General features: G+C 32.6%; 1 protein-coding gene across 2 annotated transcripts; it reads left to right on the top strand.

Moving 5' to 3' along the window:
• Window positions 1-6,594: 6,594 nt before the first annotated feature.
• On the top strand, window positions 6,595-13,937 carry LOC107031146 (probable S-adenosylmethionine-dependent methyltransferase At5g38100). Of its 2 annotated transcripts, none has more exons than XM_027912535.1 (3): window positions 6,595-6,781; window positions 12,560-13,210; window positions 13,420-13,937. In XM_027912535.1, exons 1-3 carry the CDS (start codon window positions 6,716-6,718, stop codon window positions 13,756-13,758), a joined length of 1,056 nt encoding a protein of 351 aa, XP_027768336.1. In that variant the 5' UTR covers window positions 6,595-6,715; the 3' UTR covers window positions 13,759-13,937. The 2 variants fall into 2 exon arrangements, with proteins under 2 accessions (XP_027768336.1, XP_027768337.1); XM_027912536.1 differs by lacking the exon at window positions 6,595-6,781 and having other exon boundaries at window positions 12,560-12,590; window positions 12,622-13,210.
• Window positions 13,938-16,869: the final 2,932 nt, after the last annotated feature.

Here is a 16,869-nt window from a genome sequence, read left to right as displayed (position 1 = left end):
AAGTAACCCATTATTTATTTTAAAGTTATCTCCTTTAACCCCCAAGTAAATAAATTATTAAACTTACCCCACTAATTTCATAAAGTTTGTCATGAATAGTCCAAAACACCCCTTTAAAACCTTTAGCAGAAATCCGACCCAGTTGGGGTTACGCAACCTGTGACGGCCCGTCGTGTCTATGACGGTCCGTCCTGCAGGTCCGTCACAAAGTTCAGAGAGTTAAATTCAGAAAAGAGGTTTGTGACGGTCCGTCGTATCTACGACGGTCCGTGCTGCAGTTCCGTCGTGAAGTTCAGAGATTCGATCTCAGTACCCAGATTTCAGAGTTGAAGTGTTTTGGAACGAAGACCCTCAACGGTCCGTCGTGACCATGACGGTCCGTCGCGTGATCCGTCGACCCAGTCAGTTATTTTCAAAAAAATAATTTTTACTGCTCGAACCTACTAAACAGGTTGTTACACTTCTTGATTCACTTTCAGTTTTATACGGATAAATGTTTTCAATAAACTCTGCATTATCTGATTCAATTATCGTATTAACATGAATCTCAGGATTATCAGATTTGTGAACCAAAAATCGATAGGATTTACTATTCATAGCATACCCAATAAAGACACAATCTATTGTTTTGGATCCAATGTTAACCCTCTTCAGTAAAGGAACCTCTACCTTGGCTAAACACCCCCACACTTTGAAATATTTCAAGTTGAATTTTCTTCCTTTCCACGACTCATATGGAATTGATTGTGTTTTTCGATGGGGTACTCTATTGAGTATTTTATTAGCTGTAAGGATGGCTTCCCCCCAAAGGTTTCGCGGTGAACCGGAATTAATCATAAGGCATTCATCATTTCCTTTAATGTTCTGTTCTTCCGTCTGCCAAACCATTTGACTGTGGTGTATAAGGTGCAGTAGTTTGATGAATAATACCATATTCCAAACATATCTCTGCAAAAGGAGATTCATATTCTCCACCCCTATCACTCCGAATCATTTTTATCTTTAGATTCAATTGGTTTTCCACTTCATTTTTGTATTCCTTAAATGCATCAATTGCTTCATCCTTACTATTAAGCAAATATACATAACAAAATCGAGTGCAGTCATCAATAAAAGTTATAAAATACTTTTTTCCACCACGAGATGGTGTTGACTTCATATCGCATATATCTGTGTGAATTAAGTCTAAAGTTTTAGAAATTCTTTCAACAGACTTGTAAGGATGTTTAACAAACTTACTTTCCACACAAATTTCGCATTTCGACTTATCGCATTTAAAATCAGGCAATACTTCTAGATTAACCAATTTTTGCAAGGCTTTGTATTTTATATGTCCTAAACGGGCATGCCATAAATCACTTAACTCCAATAAGTAAACAGAAGCAGAATTTTTATTAATACTGTCAACAACCATTACATTTAGTTTGAAAAGACCCTCATTGAGGTAGCCCTTTCCTATGAACATTTCGTTATTACTTATTACAGCTTTATCACTAACTAGGACACACTTAAACCCATTCTTAACGAGTAGTGCAGCAGAAACTAAATTATTCCTAATAGTAGGGACATGCAGAACATTGTTCAAAGTCAACACCTTGCTGGATGTCATTTTTAACATTACTTTCCCAGTTCCTGCAATCCTTGTTGTTGTTGTGTTTCCCATGAATAAATCTTCATTGTACTCAGCAGGAGTGTACGTTGCAAAGGCTTCTTTCGCAGAGCAAATATGTCTAGTGTCACCTGAGTCGAGAAACCACTCCCTGAGATTTCCAACTAAGTTATACTCCGATATCATTGCACACAAGTCATTGCATCTTCCATCTTTTCCACAATGTTTGTTTGACTTTTACCTTTGCCTTTGTTTTTGTCCTTTCTTGTAGTATGACAATCAGAACACCTATGACCAGCCTTGCCACAATTATAACAGTTGCCTTTGAATTTCTTCTTGGCCTGTTCTGACTTCTGCCCGTTGGACTTCTTTCTCTTTTTGTCTTTGGTAGGAGCTTCTTCAACAATATTAACTCCAATAATTGTTGAACTCTTACGCGACTTCTTTTCGGCGTTTTTGTTATCTTCCTCAATCTTGAGCTCAATCACAAGATCTTCAAGCTTCATTTCTTTATGCTTGTGCTTTAGATAATTCTTGAAATCATTCCACGAAGGAGGCAACTTCTCGATCATTGCAGCCACTTGAAAAGCTTCATTTACTACCATATCTTCAGGAATCAAATCATTAAGAATAAGTTGAAGTTCCTGTACTTGTGATCCAACAGTTTTACTATCTACCATTTTGTAGTCTAAAAACTTTGCAACCACAAACTTTTTCAAGCATGCATCTTCTGTCTTATATTTCTTCTCAAGTGCATTCCACAATTCTTTTGAAGTTGTTATTGCACTATAGACATTATATAAGTCATCTTCTAAAGCACTCAAAATGTAACCTTTACATAGGAAGTCTGACTGTTTCCATTCTTCAACAATCATGAATTTTTCCCTGTCTGGCATATCATCAGCAGGAACTGGAGTATCTTCACTTGTAAATTTCTGCAGACTAAGAGTGGTAAGACAGAAAAATACTCGTTGTTGCCATCCTTTAAAATTCACACCTGTGAATTTACCCGGTTTCTCTGCTTGTGGTACAAGAGTTCAGGTTGGTGCAGCAACAGCCACTGTAACACCAGTGTTTGTCATTTCTGATAAACAAAAATTGATACAATATAAGTAAGCAATAAATTATAATTGCAGACTTAAGGAGTATAAAATCACGAAGATTTTTGTCTCCACCAAAAACACAGATTTAATAATTTCCTTAAGATTGTTTGACAATCTGTGTTATGAAAATCAGAAATTACTGGTTGTAATAAATTGTTCAGAAACACGAAGTAACTAAGATTTATAGAACCAGAAAGTAAGATGAACAGAAATTTATTTCTAAAAATAATTGAATCTGTAAAAAAAATTTACCAGAATCTAGAATACTCTTTTTAGTTTGGAAGAAAATCAAGTCCACTGAATTCACAGTGTCCCCTTAAGGAAATTATTTCCCTCTAGTATCCGAGGTTTGATTTGGAATATAACCTCCTAGGGTAAAATGATCTTAATCAGTAGAGTGTAGATACCAAAAACTCTACTGTCAGCGAAAGAATCTACTGCAGGAAAGTACACGAAGAAATATGTGTTTAGAAGAAGAAGGAAGATCAGAAAATTTGTTAGTAAATATTTTGAAGACTGAATGGTATTTATAGGCAAGAAGAATATATTCTGAAAGGTTGCAACCCTTTCAGAATTGACACGATCATTAATGAAAGTTGCAACCTTTCAGAACAGTCATGGCGGGAATTTTAAATATAACGGAAATTAAAACGGGTCACACGCGCGGATCCGAGTCGGGTCGTGTTAACTAAAAAGTTTAAAATATTTCGGTTAACTTCTGTTATCAACTAATTAATTGAAAATAATTTTTGGCCATTTAATTAATTAAATAAATAAATAAAATAAATTTGTCCAAAAAAATAATCTCTCGATCATTTGCCAAAGCCAAAGCCAAAGCCGTAGCCGTAGCCGTAGCCGAAGTGAGCGACGACGACGACGGCGCGAGGGGGGTCCCTCTTTCCAACCCTTTAACAATTAATAGGAGTGTTTATTAATTTAAACTCTCCTATTTTCATTTCCATTACCGATGAGGGACAATTGTCTTTTTCATTAAAGCATTAGAGGACTTTTCAAGTTCCCAACCTTTCAAGTTCTCAACTTTTCAAATTCTTCTCCTTCCCTCTATTTGCCATCAATTCTTGCTACATACCCAACAGAATTATCGAGGGTATTTTAGGAATTTTTAAATTAGAAGGAGAATAAAGGCTTGTGGTGGCTCCACGTCACCGGTTTGAGGGTTTCCTTTTATATAAATATATCATTAATGAAATGTATAATAGGTAAAAAAAGTTATCCTTAATTTGTCAAAATGGACAAGTAACAAAGTGAGTACAACTTAAAAAGGAAAAGTTAACAAGTAATTAGGGACAGACAAAATATTAAAGAGGGAATTAGAAGCTTAGAAGTAGGGAAAGAAAATAGAAAGCCTAGAATTAGGTGGTGGAAATAGAAGCCTGGAAGTAAGGGGAAGATATGAGGTGCAAAAATAGAAACCTAGAAGTAAGGCAAGAAACTAAGAGGAAAAAATAGGCTTTACGTGGATTCGCCCTTGCCTTCTACGCTAATACGTTACGATTGGTCTCTTTTGACTACGTTCAACTTCAATTTTCCTAGTGTCAATTTACATAAAAACATGTGATAATAAGATCAAAACACTCCATATAACAATAACAAAAATATGATCAATGGGTGCTCACTCCAATGCTTGTTTTGTGATAAAATTTGTCACTTGATTTACTTCTTTGAAATAACGAGATACTAGAATTGTTATCCAATTTAGTGGTGTAAAATTGATATTGTTATGTTATGAGCAAATTTTGTTGGTTGAAGTCATGATAAAGAAAAATACTTTTTTTCAATATAAATTCATAAGTAATCAACATTGAAGATAAAAATACCTTTTACTTAAAAAAATTTAACTTATGACTTTTAATTTATAAATCATAAGTTATTAATTCATCCAATCAAACTCTATGCATTACTAACATTCCAAATGTGCCCAATATTAATTCATTCTCTAATAATCCATGCATTATTATTCATCGCATAATAAACTATTCATTACCATTATTCATATCGCATAAACACTCTTGCATCATAATTCATACATATAACTAATATGTGAACTAAATGAAGCCACATTTGATTCATCAGTTTGTTCCGAATATATTCATGATTGCAAAATAAATATCTAAAGAAAGTCCAAGTAATATTAATCTTTTACAAATTTTGTCCAAACAAATTCCAAACTGTCGGCCATATAAAGCTAAACTCTATATAAGCATGTTTACTTTTTTGAAAAACAAAAAATGTGCATCAAGTAGCCAAATTTCTTTTATTAATGTATATTATCGTATCTTTTAATTTGACTATAATTAATATTTATATATTTTTATTTTTATTTGTACGTAAACTAACTTTTATGTATGTTTTTGTTAGGTATTTGTCCTTGATTTTTAAATCATAAATAGTTTTTTTAAAAGAAAAATATAAAATTTTTGTAGTTGGTTAATCCTTTTTCCGTATGAAAATGTTTAGGATTCTATAAATAAAGGTTCGTTCCTTATAACGTAATCAACATTTAGTTGTCGTCCTAAGGATTTCGAGAGTATTGGTTAGGAGGGAAATTTGTGGGACACCGTTGATGCATTATTACATGTGTGAACCTCCTTGTATTTCGAATGAGTTGAAGTTATTTCTATCTATATATTGTGTTTTCATACTTGTATAATAAATTGTTCATCTTATCTTATGGACGTAGGTCGGTTGATCCATATTAAATCTTTATATCTTATATTATTTTTTTATTTGTCTTCTTAACAGATATATAATGTCAAATTAAAATATATTCTATGTTTATATATTATATCTTTTCTCTTATGGAATTGTGTGGACAATAATTTTAAATGGCTATTCATGAATTATTTGTTTTCTTGTCTTTTACAACTTGTTTGACACCTATCATGAATCTGACATGATGACTAGGACTTTTAATTTATTTGTAATTTTTTTCTCATTTGATTTCTGACGTTTATTTTGAAGTTTTAATTAAAAATTTAAATTATGTATTGTAGAGTTCATTTAAAGATGATATTTCTATCAAAGGTTTTTCTATAATTAAAATTAAAATTTTATAATTCTGATTAAAAATAAAATAATCTCACCACTATACACCACAATTTATGTTAACGTTTTTTTTTTATTTATTTTATTGACATTATGTGAACTGTGGAGTATCAATAAATAGGTCGCTTGGATGTTGTTGCTCCTAAATGGATTCGTTTGTATAAGATTAATTACTATACGATAAATAAATTATTATATAATAACTAATAATAATACCAGTGATATTAACCACTTAAATAATAAGACTGAGATTCTACAATCACTTAATTAGATATTAACCACTAACTAAATGTCTTTAGTTATACCAAGATTAGTTTTTTTTATACAAACTCTATATTTTTTAAGCATCTTCTTATTTTATTTTTATTAACATTATCGAAAGAGATAAAATTTAATTTATAAATAATTATGCTTCGCAAATGAAATATACCCACGATTTTGAAATGGATGATATAATTACGATCCTAAATACTTCAACTAATTAAATTGGAGTAAAGTTTCAAAAATATTTTTTCACCAAGAGCGGCTCTACAGCTTTGTAAAAGAAGCAATTGTCTAAGGCCCCAAAAATTGGATGACCATATCTTTCTAAAAATTAATAGGTTATATGTATATTTTTAAAAAAATATATAAAGTATTATTTGTAGAAATAAAAACTTTTCATAAAAAGTAAAGAAAAAACAGAAGTTTGACAAATTATGAATACTATGTCTCAAAAAAAATTAAGTAATTGGCAATAATGAATTTCATAATAAATATATATATATATTCGAATTTAAGGCTTCCATACGAATTTGGCTTTAGGCCACCAATTTATTAGAACCGCCCCTGATTTTAACAAATCCTTGTATGACAAAGCATGGGCCATAAATTTAAACAGTGCAAAATCCACAAATATAAGAACACATTATGAGTGAAGAGAACACATTGAGCAAAAATGACATCTTTCCCCATGAATGCTGGTGATGGTGTTTACAGCTACTCCAAAAACTCCCAATTGCATGTATTGAATCTAGTATATACTATACATAAGCACATGTTCTTTTAAAAAAATCAAGTCCGCACGTGAGGAGACGTGTGTTATCCAGCTTATATCAAGCACATATATTTTTGTAAAAAAATTCTTTTGTGAGTGAATGTTAAACTCTAAACTAAGAATTTATCAAGAAGAATGTTGGATTATGCCAATTTAATTCCTGTTTGTGGCAAGGTCCACGAGGGGGCTGGGTGGCCTATAATATTGCAGTCATGATCAACCATGAATCTTCTTTAGCTTGATAGACTTCGTTAAGAAATAAAATTATGTCTTTGATATTAGCTATATTTTTTTACATGCATAATTGTAAATGTTTGATCCTAATAAATAGAATAGTCAAGAACATTGTTCGATTCCCAAGAGCATCATGGTGCATGAGGCAGGTGTTGAGAAGGGGATATTTTGGTAACACCAACATCTGGCTTATGGCAAGGCCCTCGGGTTGGCTGGGATCCCCCCCACCCCAACCCCCAACCACATGGAGTTGTTGAATCCATCCCATTTTTTGGTCAACTTTAGCTATACAATTGCTACAAGCAATTGTTAAAAATGAATAGTAATTGGAGTAGAAAATAAAAGATTTGGTGGTTGGCAAATTGGTAAGATTTGCAATCATTTTTGACTTTGTTATATTTACCTATGTCATTAGTGACATAAGCATGGTTTTATCCTTCTATAAATAGAACATTCTTGCTCATTTGTAGAACACACCAAACTATAGAGAAAAATCACTTTGAGAGCAAAGTGAGGTATTCCATAGACTATACAAAAAAAAAATTGTCTGTGAAGAAAAATAGAGTGTGAGCTATATTTTAGTAAGGTGGAAACCAAAAGAGTGTTGTTATTTTTGAGTGTTTAATAGTCACTTTTAGTATTGTATTCGTGACTACACTGTGTAAAATTCCTTACTACAGTGATATCAGTTGCTCCTATTGTCCCGTGGTTTTCTCCCTTATTGAGAAGGGTTTCCACGTAAATTTCTTGGTGTCGTTATTTTCCTATTTTATTTTCATTACTTTTATCATATATATTTTTGTGTTTATCCGCGTTTTTCCAACAAACTGGTATCAAAGCCAAGATTTTATCTGAGTATGCTCTGTGGTTGCAGCACAGTGTGAACTTCCACATCAGAAAAGATTTACTTTGATTCGCGATAGCAATATTTTTGGGGAAAACAATGGAAGTCAACACAAGTAGAATGGTTACTTTGAATGGTGTTAATTATGCCATTTGGAAGGGGAAAATGGAAGATCTTCTTTATATCAAGAATTTTTACAAACCAGTATTTACCACTGTAAAGCCTGATAATAAAACATATGAAGAGTGGAATTTGTTGCATAGACAGGTTTGTGGATTCATTAGGCAATGGGTCGACAATAATGTGTTGAATCATATTTCTGGGGAGACACATGCTCGAACCCTATGGGAACATCTTGAAAGTTTGTATGCTCGGAAGACTGGCAATAAAAAAATGTTCTTAATAAAACATGTTGAGTTTAAAATATCATGATGGTTCTCCAATGACAGACCATCTGAATAATTTTCAGGGGATCATGAATCAATTATCTTCTATGGGCATCAAATTTGATGAAGAAATTCAAGGCTTGCTTCTACTTGGTTCCCTACCAAACTCTTGGGAAACATTTAGAACTTCATTGTCAAATTCTGCTCCGGATGCTGTGATCTCTATGGATTCCGCCAAGAGTAGTGTTTTGGACGAAGAGATGAGAAGAAAAACTCAAGGTTCTTCTTCACCGGATGCCCTGATAACTGGCCCCAGGGGGAGAAACAAAATCGTGGTTCTCAGTATAGAGAACAAAATAGGAGCAAATCCAGAGGCAGACTTAAGGATATTTAGTGCTATCATTGTGGCATGAAAGGGCACACAAAGAAGTTCTGCACGAAGTTGAAAAGGGATTACAAAAACAAAGAGGAAACTAAGAAAGATGGCAATGAAAATTGCCTAGCCACCGTTACCACCGAAGATCTTGTTACTGTCCTTGATGCGGATATGATAAATATTGCTTGTGATGAGTCAAGCTGGATTGTGGACACTGGTGCCGCATCTCATGTAACATCAAGGAAGGATTTTTTCTCTTCTTATACTCCTGGTGATTTTGGAACCTTGAGTATGGGTAATGAGACTGTTCTGTTGGTGTTTTAAATGATGAAGGATATGTTAGTACCAACAGTGATGGAAAATGAAAGCTCATTAAGGGTTCCTTAGTTGTGGCTCGTGGTAACAAACGTCGTGATCTATACTGGACTACTGCATCTGCTTGTGTTGATATGGTGAATGTGGTTGAGAGCGATAACTCCTCAACGTTATGGCACAAGATACTTAGCCACATCAGCGAGAAAGGACTTAATGTTCTCGCCAAGAAGAGATTTTTGTCAAAGTTCAAAATTGCTAAATTAGAAAAGTGTGAGCACTGCTTGAGTGGTAAACAAAATAGAGTTTCCTTTGAGTCCTACCCCACTTCGAGAAAGACAAAGTTGCTTGAGTTGGTACACTTTGATTTATGTGGTCCAATGAAGACAAAGACATTGGGTGGTGCACTCTACTTTTTTACTTTCATTGATGATTGCTCGAGAAAACTTTGGGTCTATATGTTGAGGACTAAAGACCAAGTGTTAGGTGTCTTCAAGCAGTTTCAGGCTTTAGTTGAAAGAGAAACTAGAAGGAAACTTAAATGTATTCGTACTGATAATGGTGGTGAATATTGTGGACCATTTGACGAATACTGCAAGCATCAAGGTATTAGACACCAGAAGAGTCCTTCCAAGACTTCTCAGCTTAATGGTTTGGCTGAGAGGATGAACACGACCTTGATTGAAAGAGTTAGATGTTTGCTTTTTGAAGCAAAGTTGCTGAACTCATTTTGGGGTAAGGCTTTATTGACCGCTGCACATGTTATTAATCTATCTCCTGATGTTGCTTTGCAAAGTGATGTACCAAATAGTGTTTGGTACGAAAAGGACGTTTCCTATGAACATTTGAGAGTATTTGGTTGCAAAGCTTTTGTACATGTGTCGAAAGATGAGAGGTCAAAGTTAGACGCCAATACAAGGCAATGCATCTTCATTGGATATGACCTAGATGAATTTGGTTACAGGCTATATGATCCAATTGAAAAGAAACTTGTGAGAAGCCGTGATATTATTTTCATGGAGAATCAAACAATTGAAGATATTGACAAAGCGGAGAAGGTAGAATCTTCAAATTTTGATGGTATAGTTCATCGTGATGAAGTTCCTCACACAAGTGTGCATGATGTTGTTGGGCTTGATAATCATGGTGGTTCCCAGAATCATGTATCGAATCAACATGTTGATGTTGATAATAACAATGATATTGTTATTGATGATCCTGTTGCTCATGAAGTTGTGGACGAATCGAATATTTCACCTCGGAGGTCCACAAGACAGCGGTTTTCTTCCTCCCGTTATTCACCCAATGAGTATGTGTTACTCACTGACGGGGGAGAACCTGAATGTTATGAGGAGGCCATGGAAGATGAACACAAGGATCAATGGATTGAAGCCATGCAAGATGAGATGAAGTCTCTGCATGAGAACCACACTTATAAGTTGGTAAAATTGCCTAAGAACATGAGAGCTTTGAAGAACAAGTGGGTATTCAAAGTTAAAGTTGAAGAACACAACTTGAAGCCCAGGTACAAAGCTAGATTCGTTGTTAAAGGATTTGGTCAAACAAAGGGTATTGACTTTGATGAAATATTTTATCCTGTTGTGAAAATATCTTCAAATGACACAGTTTTAGGTTTCGCTGCTAGTATTAATTTAGAGATTGAGCAGATGGATGTGAAGACGACTTTCCTTCACAGTGACCTAGATGAAGAGATTTATATGGAACAACCTGAGGGCTTCAAAGTAGAAGGTAAAGAAAATTGTGTGCAAACTCAAAAAGAGTCTTTATGGCCTAAAACAAGCTTTCAGACAGTGGTACAAGAAGTTTGAATCTGTTATGGTGGAGCACTATAAGAAGACTTCTTCAAATCATTGGGTATTTGTACAAAAATTTTCGGACAATGATTTTATCATCCTCTTGCTGTATGTGGATGATATGTTGATTGTGGGCAAGAATACTTCCAAGATTGACGAGCTGAATAAGGAGTTATTTAAGTCTTTTTCTATGAAAGACTTCGGTCATGCCAACAAATTTTGGGCATGAGAATTACTCGTCTCAGGAATGATAGGAAGATTTATTTGTCCCAGAAAAAGTACATTGAACGTGTACTGGAGCATTTCAACATGAAGAATGCTAAGCCTGTTACTACACCTCTTGCTGGTCATATGAAGTTGAGCAAGAAAATGTGTCCTACAGCTAGGGAGGAAAAAGAGAGCATGGCCAAAGTTCCACATTCCTCCGTCGTTGGAAGTCTTATGTATGCAATGGTGTGCACTAGACCTGATATTGCTCACACAGTTGGTGTTGTCAGCAGATTTCTCAAAAATCTGGGAAAAGAGCATTGGAAAGCTGTGAAGTGGATACTCAGGTATCTTAGAGGAAGCTCAGATGAATGTTTGTGTTTTGGAGCATCAAATCCAATCTTGAAAGGCTATACAGATTCTGATATGGCAGGTGACCTTGATAACAGAAAATCCACTACTGGATATTTGTTTATTTTTTCAGTGGGAGCTATATCATGGCAATCAAAGTTGCAGAAGTGTGTTGCACTATCTACAACTGAAGCTGAGTATACTGCTGCTACTGAAGCCGAAAAGGAGATGATATGGCGAAAGAGATTTCTTCAAGAGCTTGATTTGAATCAGATGGAGTATATTGTCTAGAAAGACAGAGTGCAATAGACTTGAGAAAGAACTCTATGTACCATACAAGAACAAAACACACCGACGTCAGATATCATTGGATTTGTGAGGAAGTGGAGAGTGAATCATTTCACATCAAAAAGATTCACACAAGTGAAAATCCTGCAGATATGCTGACCAAGACGATACCGAAAGACAAGTTTGAGTTATGCTAAGAACTTGTGGGTATGAGCTCTCTCTAAAGAAGATGAAGATACCTTCTTCCAGTAAATGAGACTGTAGGGGGAGATTTGTTGAATCCATCCCATTTTTTTGGTCAACTTTAGCTATTCAGTTGCTACAAGCAATTGTTAAAAAGGAATAGTAATTGGAGTTGAAAATAAAAGATTTGGTGGTTGGCAAATTGATAAGATTTGCAACCATTTTTGACTTTGCTATATTTACCTATGTCATAAGTGACATAAGCATGATTTTATCCTTCTATAAATAAAGCATTCTTGCTCATTTGTAGAACACACCAAGCTAGAGACAAAAACTACTTTGAGAGCAAAGTGATTCCATAGACTATACAAGAAAAATAGGAGTATTGATGTCGTTATTTTCCCATTTTATTTCCTTTACTTTTACCATATATATTTTTGTGTTTATCCGCGTTTTCCTAACAGGAGTTATGGTAGAATGTGCTGTCTACATGATCTTAGTTAATAAATAGAGTTGAGTCCATATTAATTATTAGCTAAAACTTTTGGCATGCTAGTAAACATTTGATATTAATGAGCCATATAGTATAGTAAAACACAATCTTATATCACACTATATTGGTTGTAGTTTACCCACTATAATAGTAAAATAAATAACATAACTTTACATGTTATAATAACACAAACATTCATATATATTTTTATCGTCATATTAAAGTAACTGAACTTTTCTATAAACGTGATTATGCAGAAAGAAATGATAGATGGTGCAAAGGAGATGGTGATAGATGCAATTATTCAAAAGCTTGACATCAAGACTATATTATCTTCTTCAAACACATTCCATATTACAGAGTTGGGATGTTCTGTTGGACCAAATACTTTTAGCGCAATGCAGTATATTGTTGAAGCTCTAACGGACAAGTATTTATTATACCAAGACCAAGTCATAAATTTCACTAATAATATTCCTGAATTTCAAATATTCTTCAACGATCATGTCACTAATGATTTCAATATCCTCTTCCGTTCACTACCCTTTGATCGATCCTACTATGCATATGGAGTTCCAGGATCTTTTTATGGTAGGTTATTTCCATCGCGATCTATACATTTTGCACATTCTTCTTCTGGTATAAATTGGTTATCCAAGATTCCAAAAGAATTGGTAGATGAGAAATCCCCAGCATGGAATAAGGGTTTGATTCACTATGTTGGTGCATCAAATGTTGAAGTAGTGAATGCTTATTTTGCTCAATTTGAAAAGGACATGGAAATATTCTTTAATGTTAGAGCTGAGGAGATTGTTCAAGGAGGCATGATAGTGCTTATCACAGCATTTTCAGGTTATATACGTCTCCTGAAATTTTTTGGTTCTAGTCTTATGGATTTGGCTAATGAGGTAATCTCGATTTCATTTTATATGACAATGTTTTTCCTTTGGGTTTACTTTGAGCATGTGTATTATGATAATCACTTTAGTTGATATTTAAGATATAAAATATGACAAACACCTTTTAAATAGATTAAAAAGAAAATATGTTCACATAAATTGAAAGAACGTTCAACAATACATTTGTAATTGATATTGTTTCGTTCCTTTTGTCATAGGGAAAGCTAGATGAATCTCTAGTTGACTCATTCAATTTGCCATTGTATTATCCCTCTCCTCAAGACATGACTAAAGTAGTGAGAAAGAATGGACTTTTTAGCATTGAGAGAATGGAGTTGATAAATATCAAATCAAATCTTGTAGATGAGGCTGATGCAAAGACTTTAATGATGAGTTTAAGAAGTTCTATAGAAGGAATTATAATCAATCATTTTGGAAGTAAAATAGGAGAAGAAGCTTGTGCAAGAACAATTCTCAAGAGTGAAGAGATTTCAGAATGGATGAAAGTTAATTATGAGAAACCAAGCATATTGTTTGTTGCTTTGAAACGTAAATAAATTTTTATATAATTCATATCTATGGAGAGATGATGTGACAGATCTCGTAGGCCAAGTACAATGTTTTGCCAAATTGTTTTGGATTTTCCTCATTTGTTTAACTTTATGTTCTTTACAAAGAAAATTAAAAAAGTGTCTTTGTTAATTTTTCTATGTTGGCCTCCCTTTGTTGCTCTTTTTCTCTCCACTAATAAATTTTTACCTTTTCCTCATTAATTTGCCTTTAACTTTCTTATTTTTTCCTTGAAATTTACTCTAAAAAATTAAAAATTCTTATGACTTTCAATCTATAAGTGATAAGTTATATATTTATCCAAACATACCCTAAGCAATCAACTAATCATATGCATTATATAACATCCCATGTACCATTATTCACTAACACCACATATTTAATTAAGAATTGATAATACAACCATTAAATTTACTATTTTATAATTATTACTAATTATAAAACTTTAATTATATATTTTAATAGATTTGTATTAATTTATAAAGTTTTTAATTTTAATTAATTAGGATATTATTAAATGTTAACATAATCAATAAGAAAGACAAAGAATGTAAGGTAATCATACGATGTGTTTATGTTGTGTTCGGGGTGATTGGTTGCTTCCTCTTAGAGTGGGTTGAAAACTATACGAAGCATCCAAACATATTGAAGCTAAGAAAAACACTCTTGCAATACTGTAACAAATTATTGTCGTTTAGGATAATACATGGTAAACCCAATCCATAATCCCTCAAACGAGAACTGCGCGCACCATTTTTGTGAAGACAAGATGTTGTCATAGACTTAGACTTCTATTAATGCTCTGTGACAATTTACCACTTAGAGAATGGAGAAAGGCAAAGAAAGTTTTGAAGAATACTTTATACTGCTTCTAAGAATGTTTTACACTTGCTTGGATGGTATAAAAATGAGAGTCTCTCTAATTATACTATAACAATTCTAGGGGTTAACATATAAATAACAATTAATACACAAGTTCCTACTTAGTTACAATTTAATCCCTCTTCTAAAATTTTTTACAACTCTAGAACATTCTAAAGACATTCCATATAATTCTCTAACCTTTCATAGAAATCTCCATATATCTCTAGAATATTTCACTAAGAATTATTCTTCTTCCAATGTAAGTCTTCCAGATGAACAACTTTATGACACATGGCGCCTAAGTGGAATGATGACGTGAAGGGTCATGACAAAGGGCTCCGTTTGTAGAACAAACAAATAGCAAGTAGTAGGCAATTTGCAAACGTTCAATAACCATTTTCAGCCATCTTGTTCCATAATCCATACATGCAATTCTATATTCCTAGTTTTCCGTCAAACGAGATTTGAATTTTGTACAAGAATATTTTTCCTTATCCAAGAATGTTTAGAGAGACTGTAAACAACATAAGAAGATTTAAAGAATAATATAACCACAAGCATTTGGAGGATCGTCTTTGTATTTCACATAAGGGTATTCAATAACTCGATATTCTTTGGTGGATGGTTTCAACAGAAGATAAAATTTAATTCTCTAATTTATTCTACAATTTTTGTCTAATTATTTATTTGATGGAAATCGTCCTTGAACACAACAAATCAATAGTTATATCACTCACACTTTTGTCTTTTTTCTCTTTTTATGTACGTGCTTGTATAGACTTTTAATTATTAATATCAACCAAAAACATACAAATAATTTGATCGTAAGAAAAAATATTTATAGATAAGCTTTTGATATTCAGCTATAAATATACTTAATTGTCTTACATTTTGCTAATTTATCGCCAATTATAACACTCAATAGCGATTAAAAAAAAAAGAAGCTTCAATACTCACTTATGAACCAACGAGCCACATCCAACAATTATCGAATTGGTGCTCGCTAATTAATTATATAGGTTTTGGAGTATTTTTAATATTTACCTTTTACATCGGGGACTTCACCAAATTTTATGTGAATCTGCCCCTGCCTTCTACGCTGAATAAAGGAGAATTTGATTATTTCCTCATTTGTTTTTATTTTAGTAAAGTCATTTTTATTTTAAATGATATATTATCTAGATAAGATCCAAGAAATTTGAATGATAAAAGGAAAAAAATTAAAAGAAGAACAATAGAGATGATCCTTTGGGGGGCTCAAAAACCCATTTCGCAATAAGATGTACAAATTAAATATTGTTATGAAGTAATATAAAATAACGAGAAGAAAGTAGGGAATAGAGAGAAGACTTCTTATTCCTCCTAAGGGATATTACAGATTCACAAATCTTATTTATAATGAAGGAAAATCTCTTTATTTATAGGAAAAATTTAATTTTATCTTCAACTAGGATTCCTAACCGTATCCTAGAAGTAGTGGCGTAAACAAATTTTTTTCAAACCAGTGCCACTATTTAAGGAATAAGAATGGATCAAGAAGAAAATCAATGATGTTTTTGCTTTAGATCTACAAAAATTTGAGGCCCATTAAAAGTGAACTTTGTGAAAATATATTTTTCTTAAAAATAAAATTTTTTGATTAAATTATATTAATTGACGTTTGTAATTTGTTTTAGAATAATAGCTCTTCGTGCATATGATGTAATCTGCACAATTAGTTATTGAGGATGAGATAATAGAGGATTGCAACGAGAAAAAAATAAAATAATTATTATGAACAAATAAAAATAAAAATTCAAGCACATAATAAATAAATAAATAATATAGCAAAGAAAATACTAACACGATATGGAGATTCGAGATGCCAAATAACTAAAATAGATGAACATGAAAGGAAAGAAAAATAAACAACTTAGAAGTAAATATATAAATATAATGATTTAAGGAGTCAACATTATTTTTATTTAACTATAATTCTAATTCATAAAAGACTCAAAGATTTTGTATATTATTTAAAAGAAAAAATTTAAAAAGTAATTAAATTTTGAATGATTAGAGTAGATCGGTAGGTTTTTTATGAAAGGACCTTCTTATTGTTTTGAATTTAAAACAAAAAATTATAAAAAGAAAAATATTATAAGACTGGGAAAAAAAGCAAAAATTAAGAGAGAAGAAAAAAAAAGCTGAAAAATTTAAAACAAAAAATTATAAAAAGTAAAATATTATAAAACTTG

Source organism: Solanum pennellii, chromosome 1, assembly GCF_001406875.1.
Source record: "Solanum pennellii chromosome 1, SPENNV200".
NCBI classification, from domain to species: Eukaryota; Viridiplantae; Streptophyta; class Magnoliopsida; order Solanales; family Solanaceae; genus Solanum; species Solanum pennellii.
The sequence above is the reverse complement of the archived record's forward strand: the minus strand, read 5'-3'. Positions and strand labels throughout refer to the sequence as shown.

Coding starts and splice junctions, on each gene's coding strand:
- LOC107031146 (XM_027912535.1), top strand. CDS start 6,716: ATGACATCTTTCCCCATGAATGCTGGTGATGGTGTTTACAGCTACTCC. Junction 6,782..12,559: donor CCAAAAACTCCCAATTGCAT/GTATTGAATCTA, acceptor GTGATTATGCAG/AAAGAAATGATAGATGGTGC. Junction 13,211..13,419: donor TTATGGATTTGGCTAATGAG/GTAATCTCGATT, acceptor CTTTTGTCATAG/GGAAAGCTAGATGAATCTCT.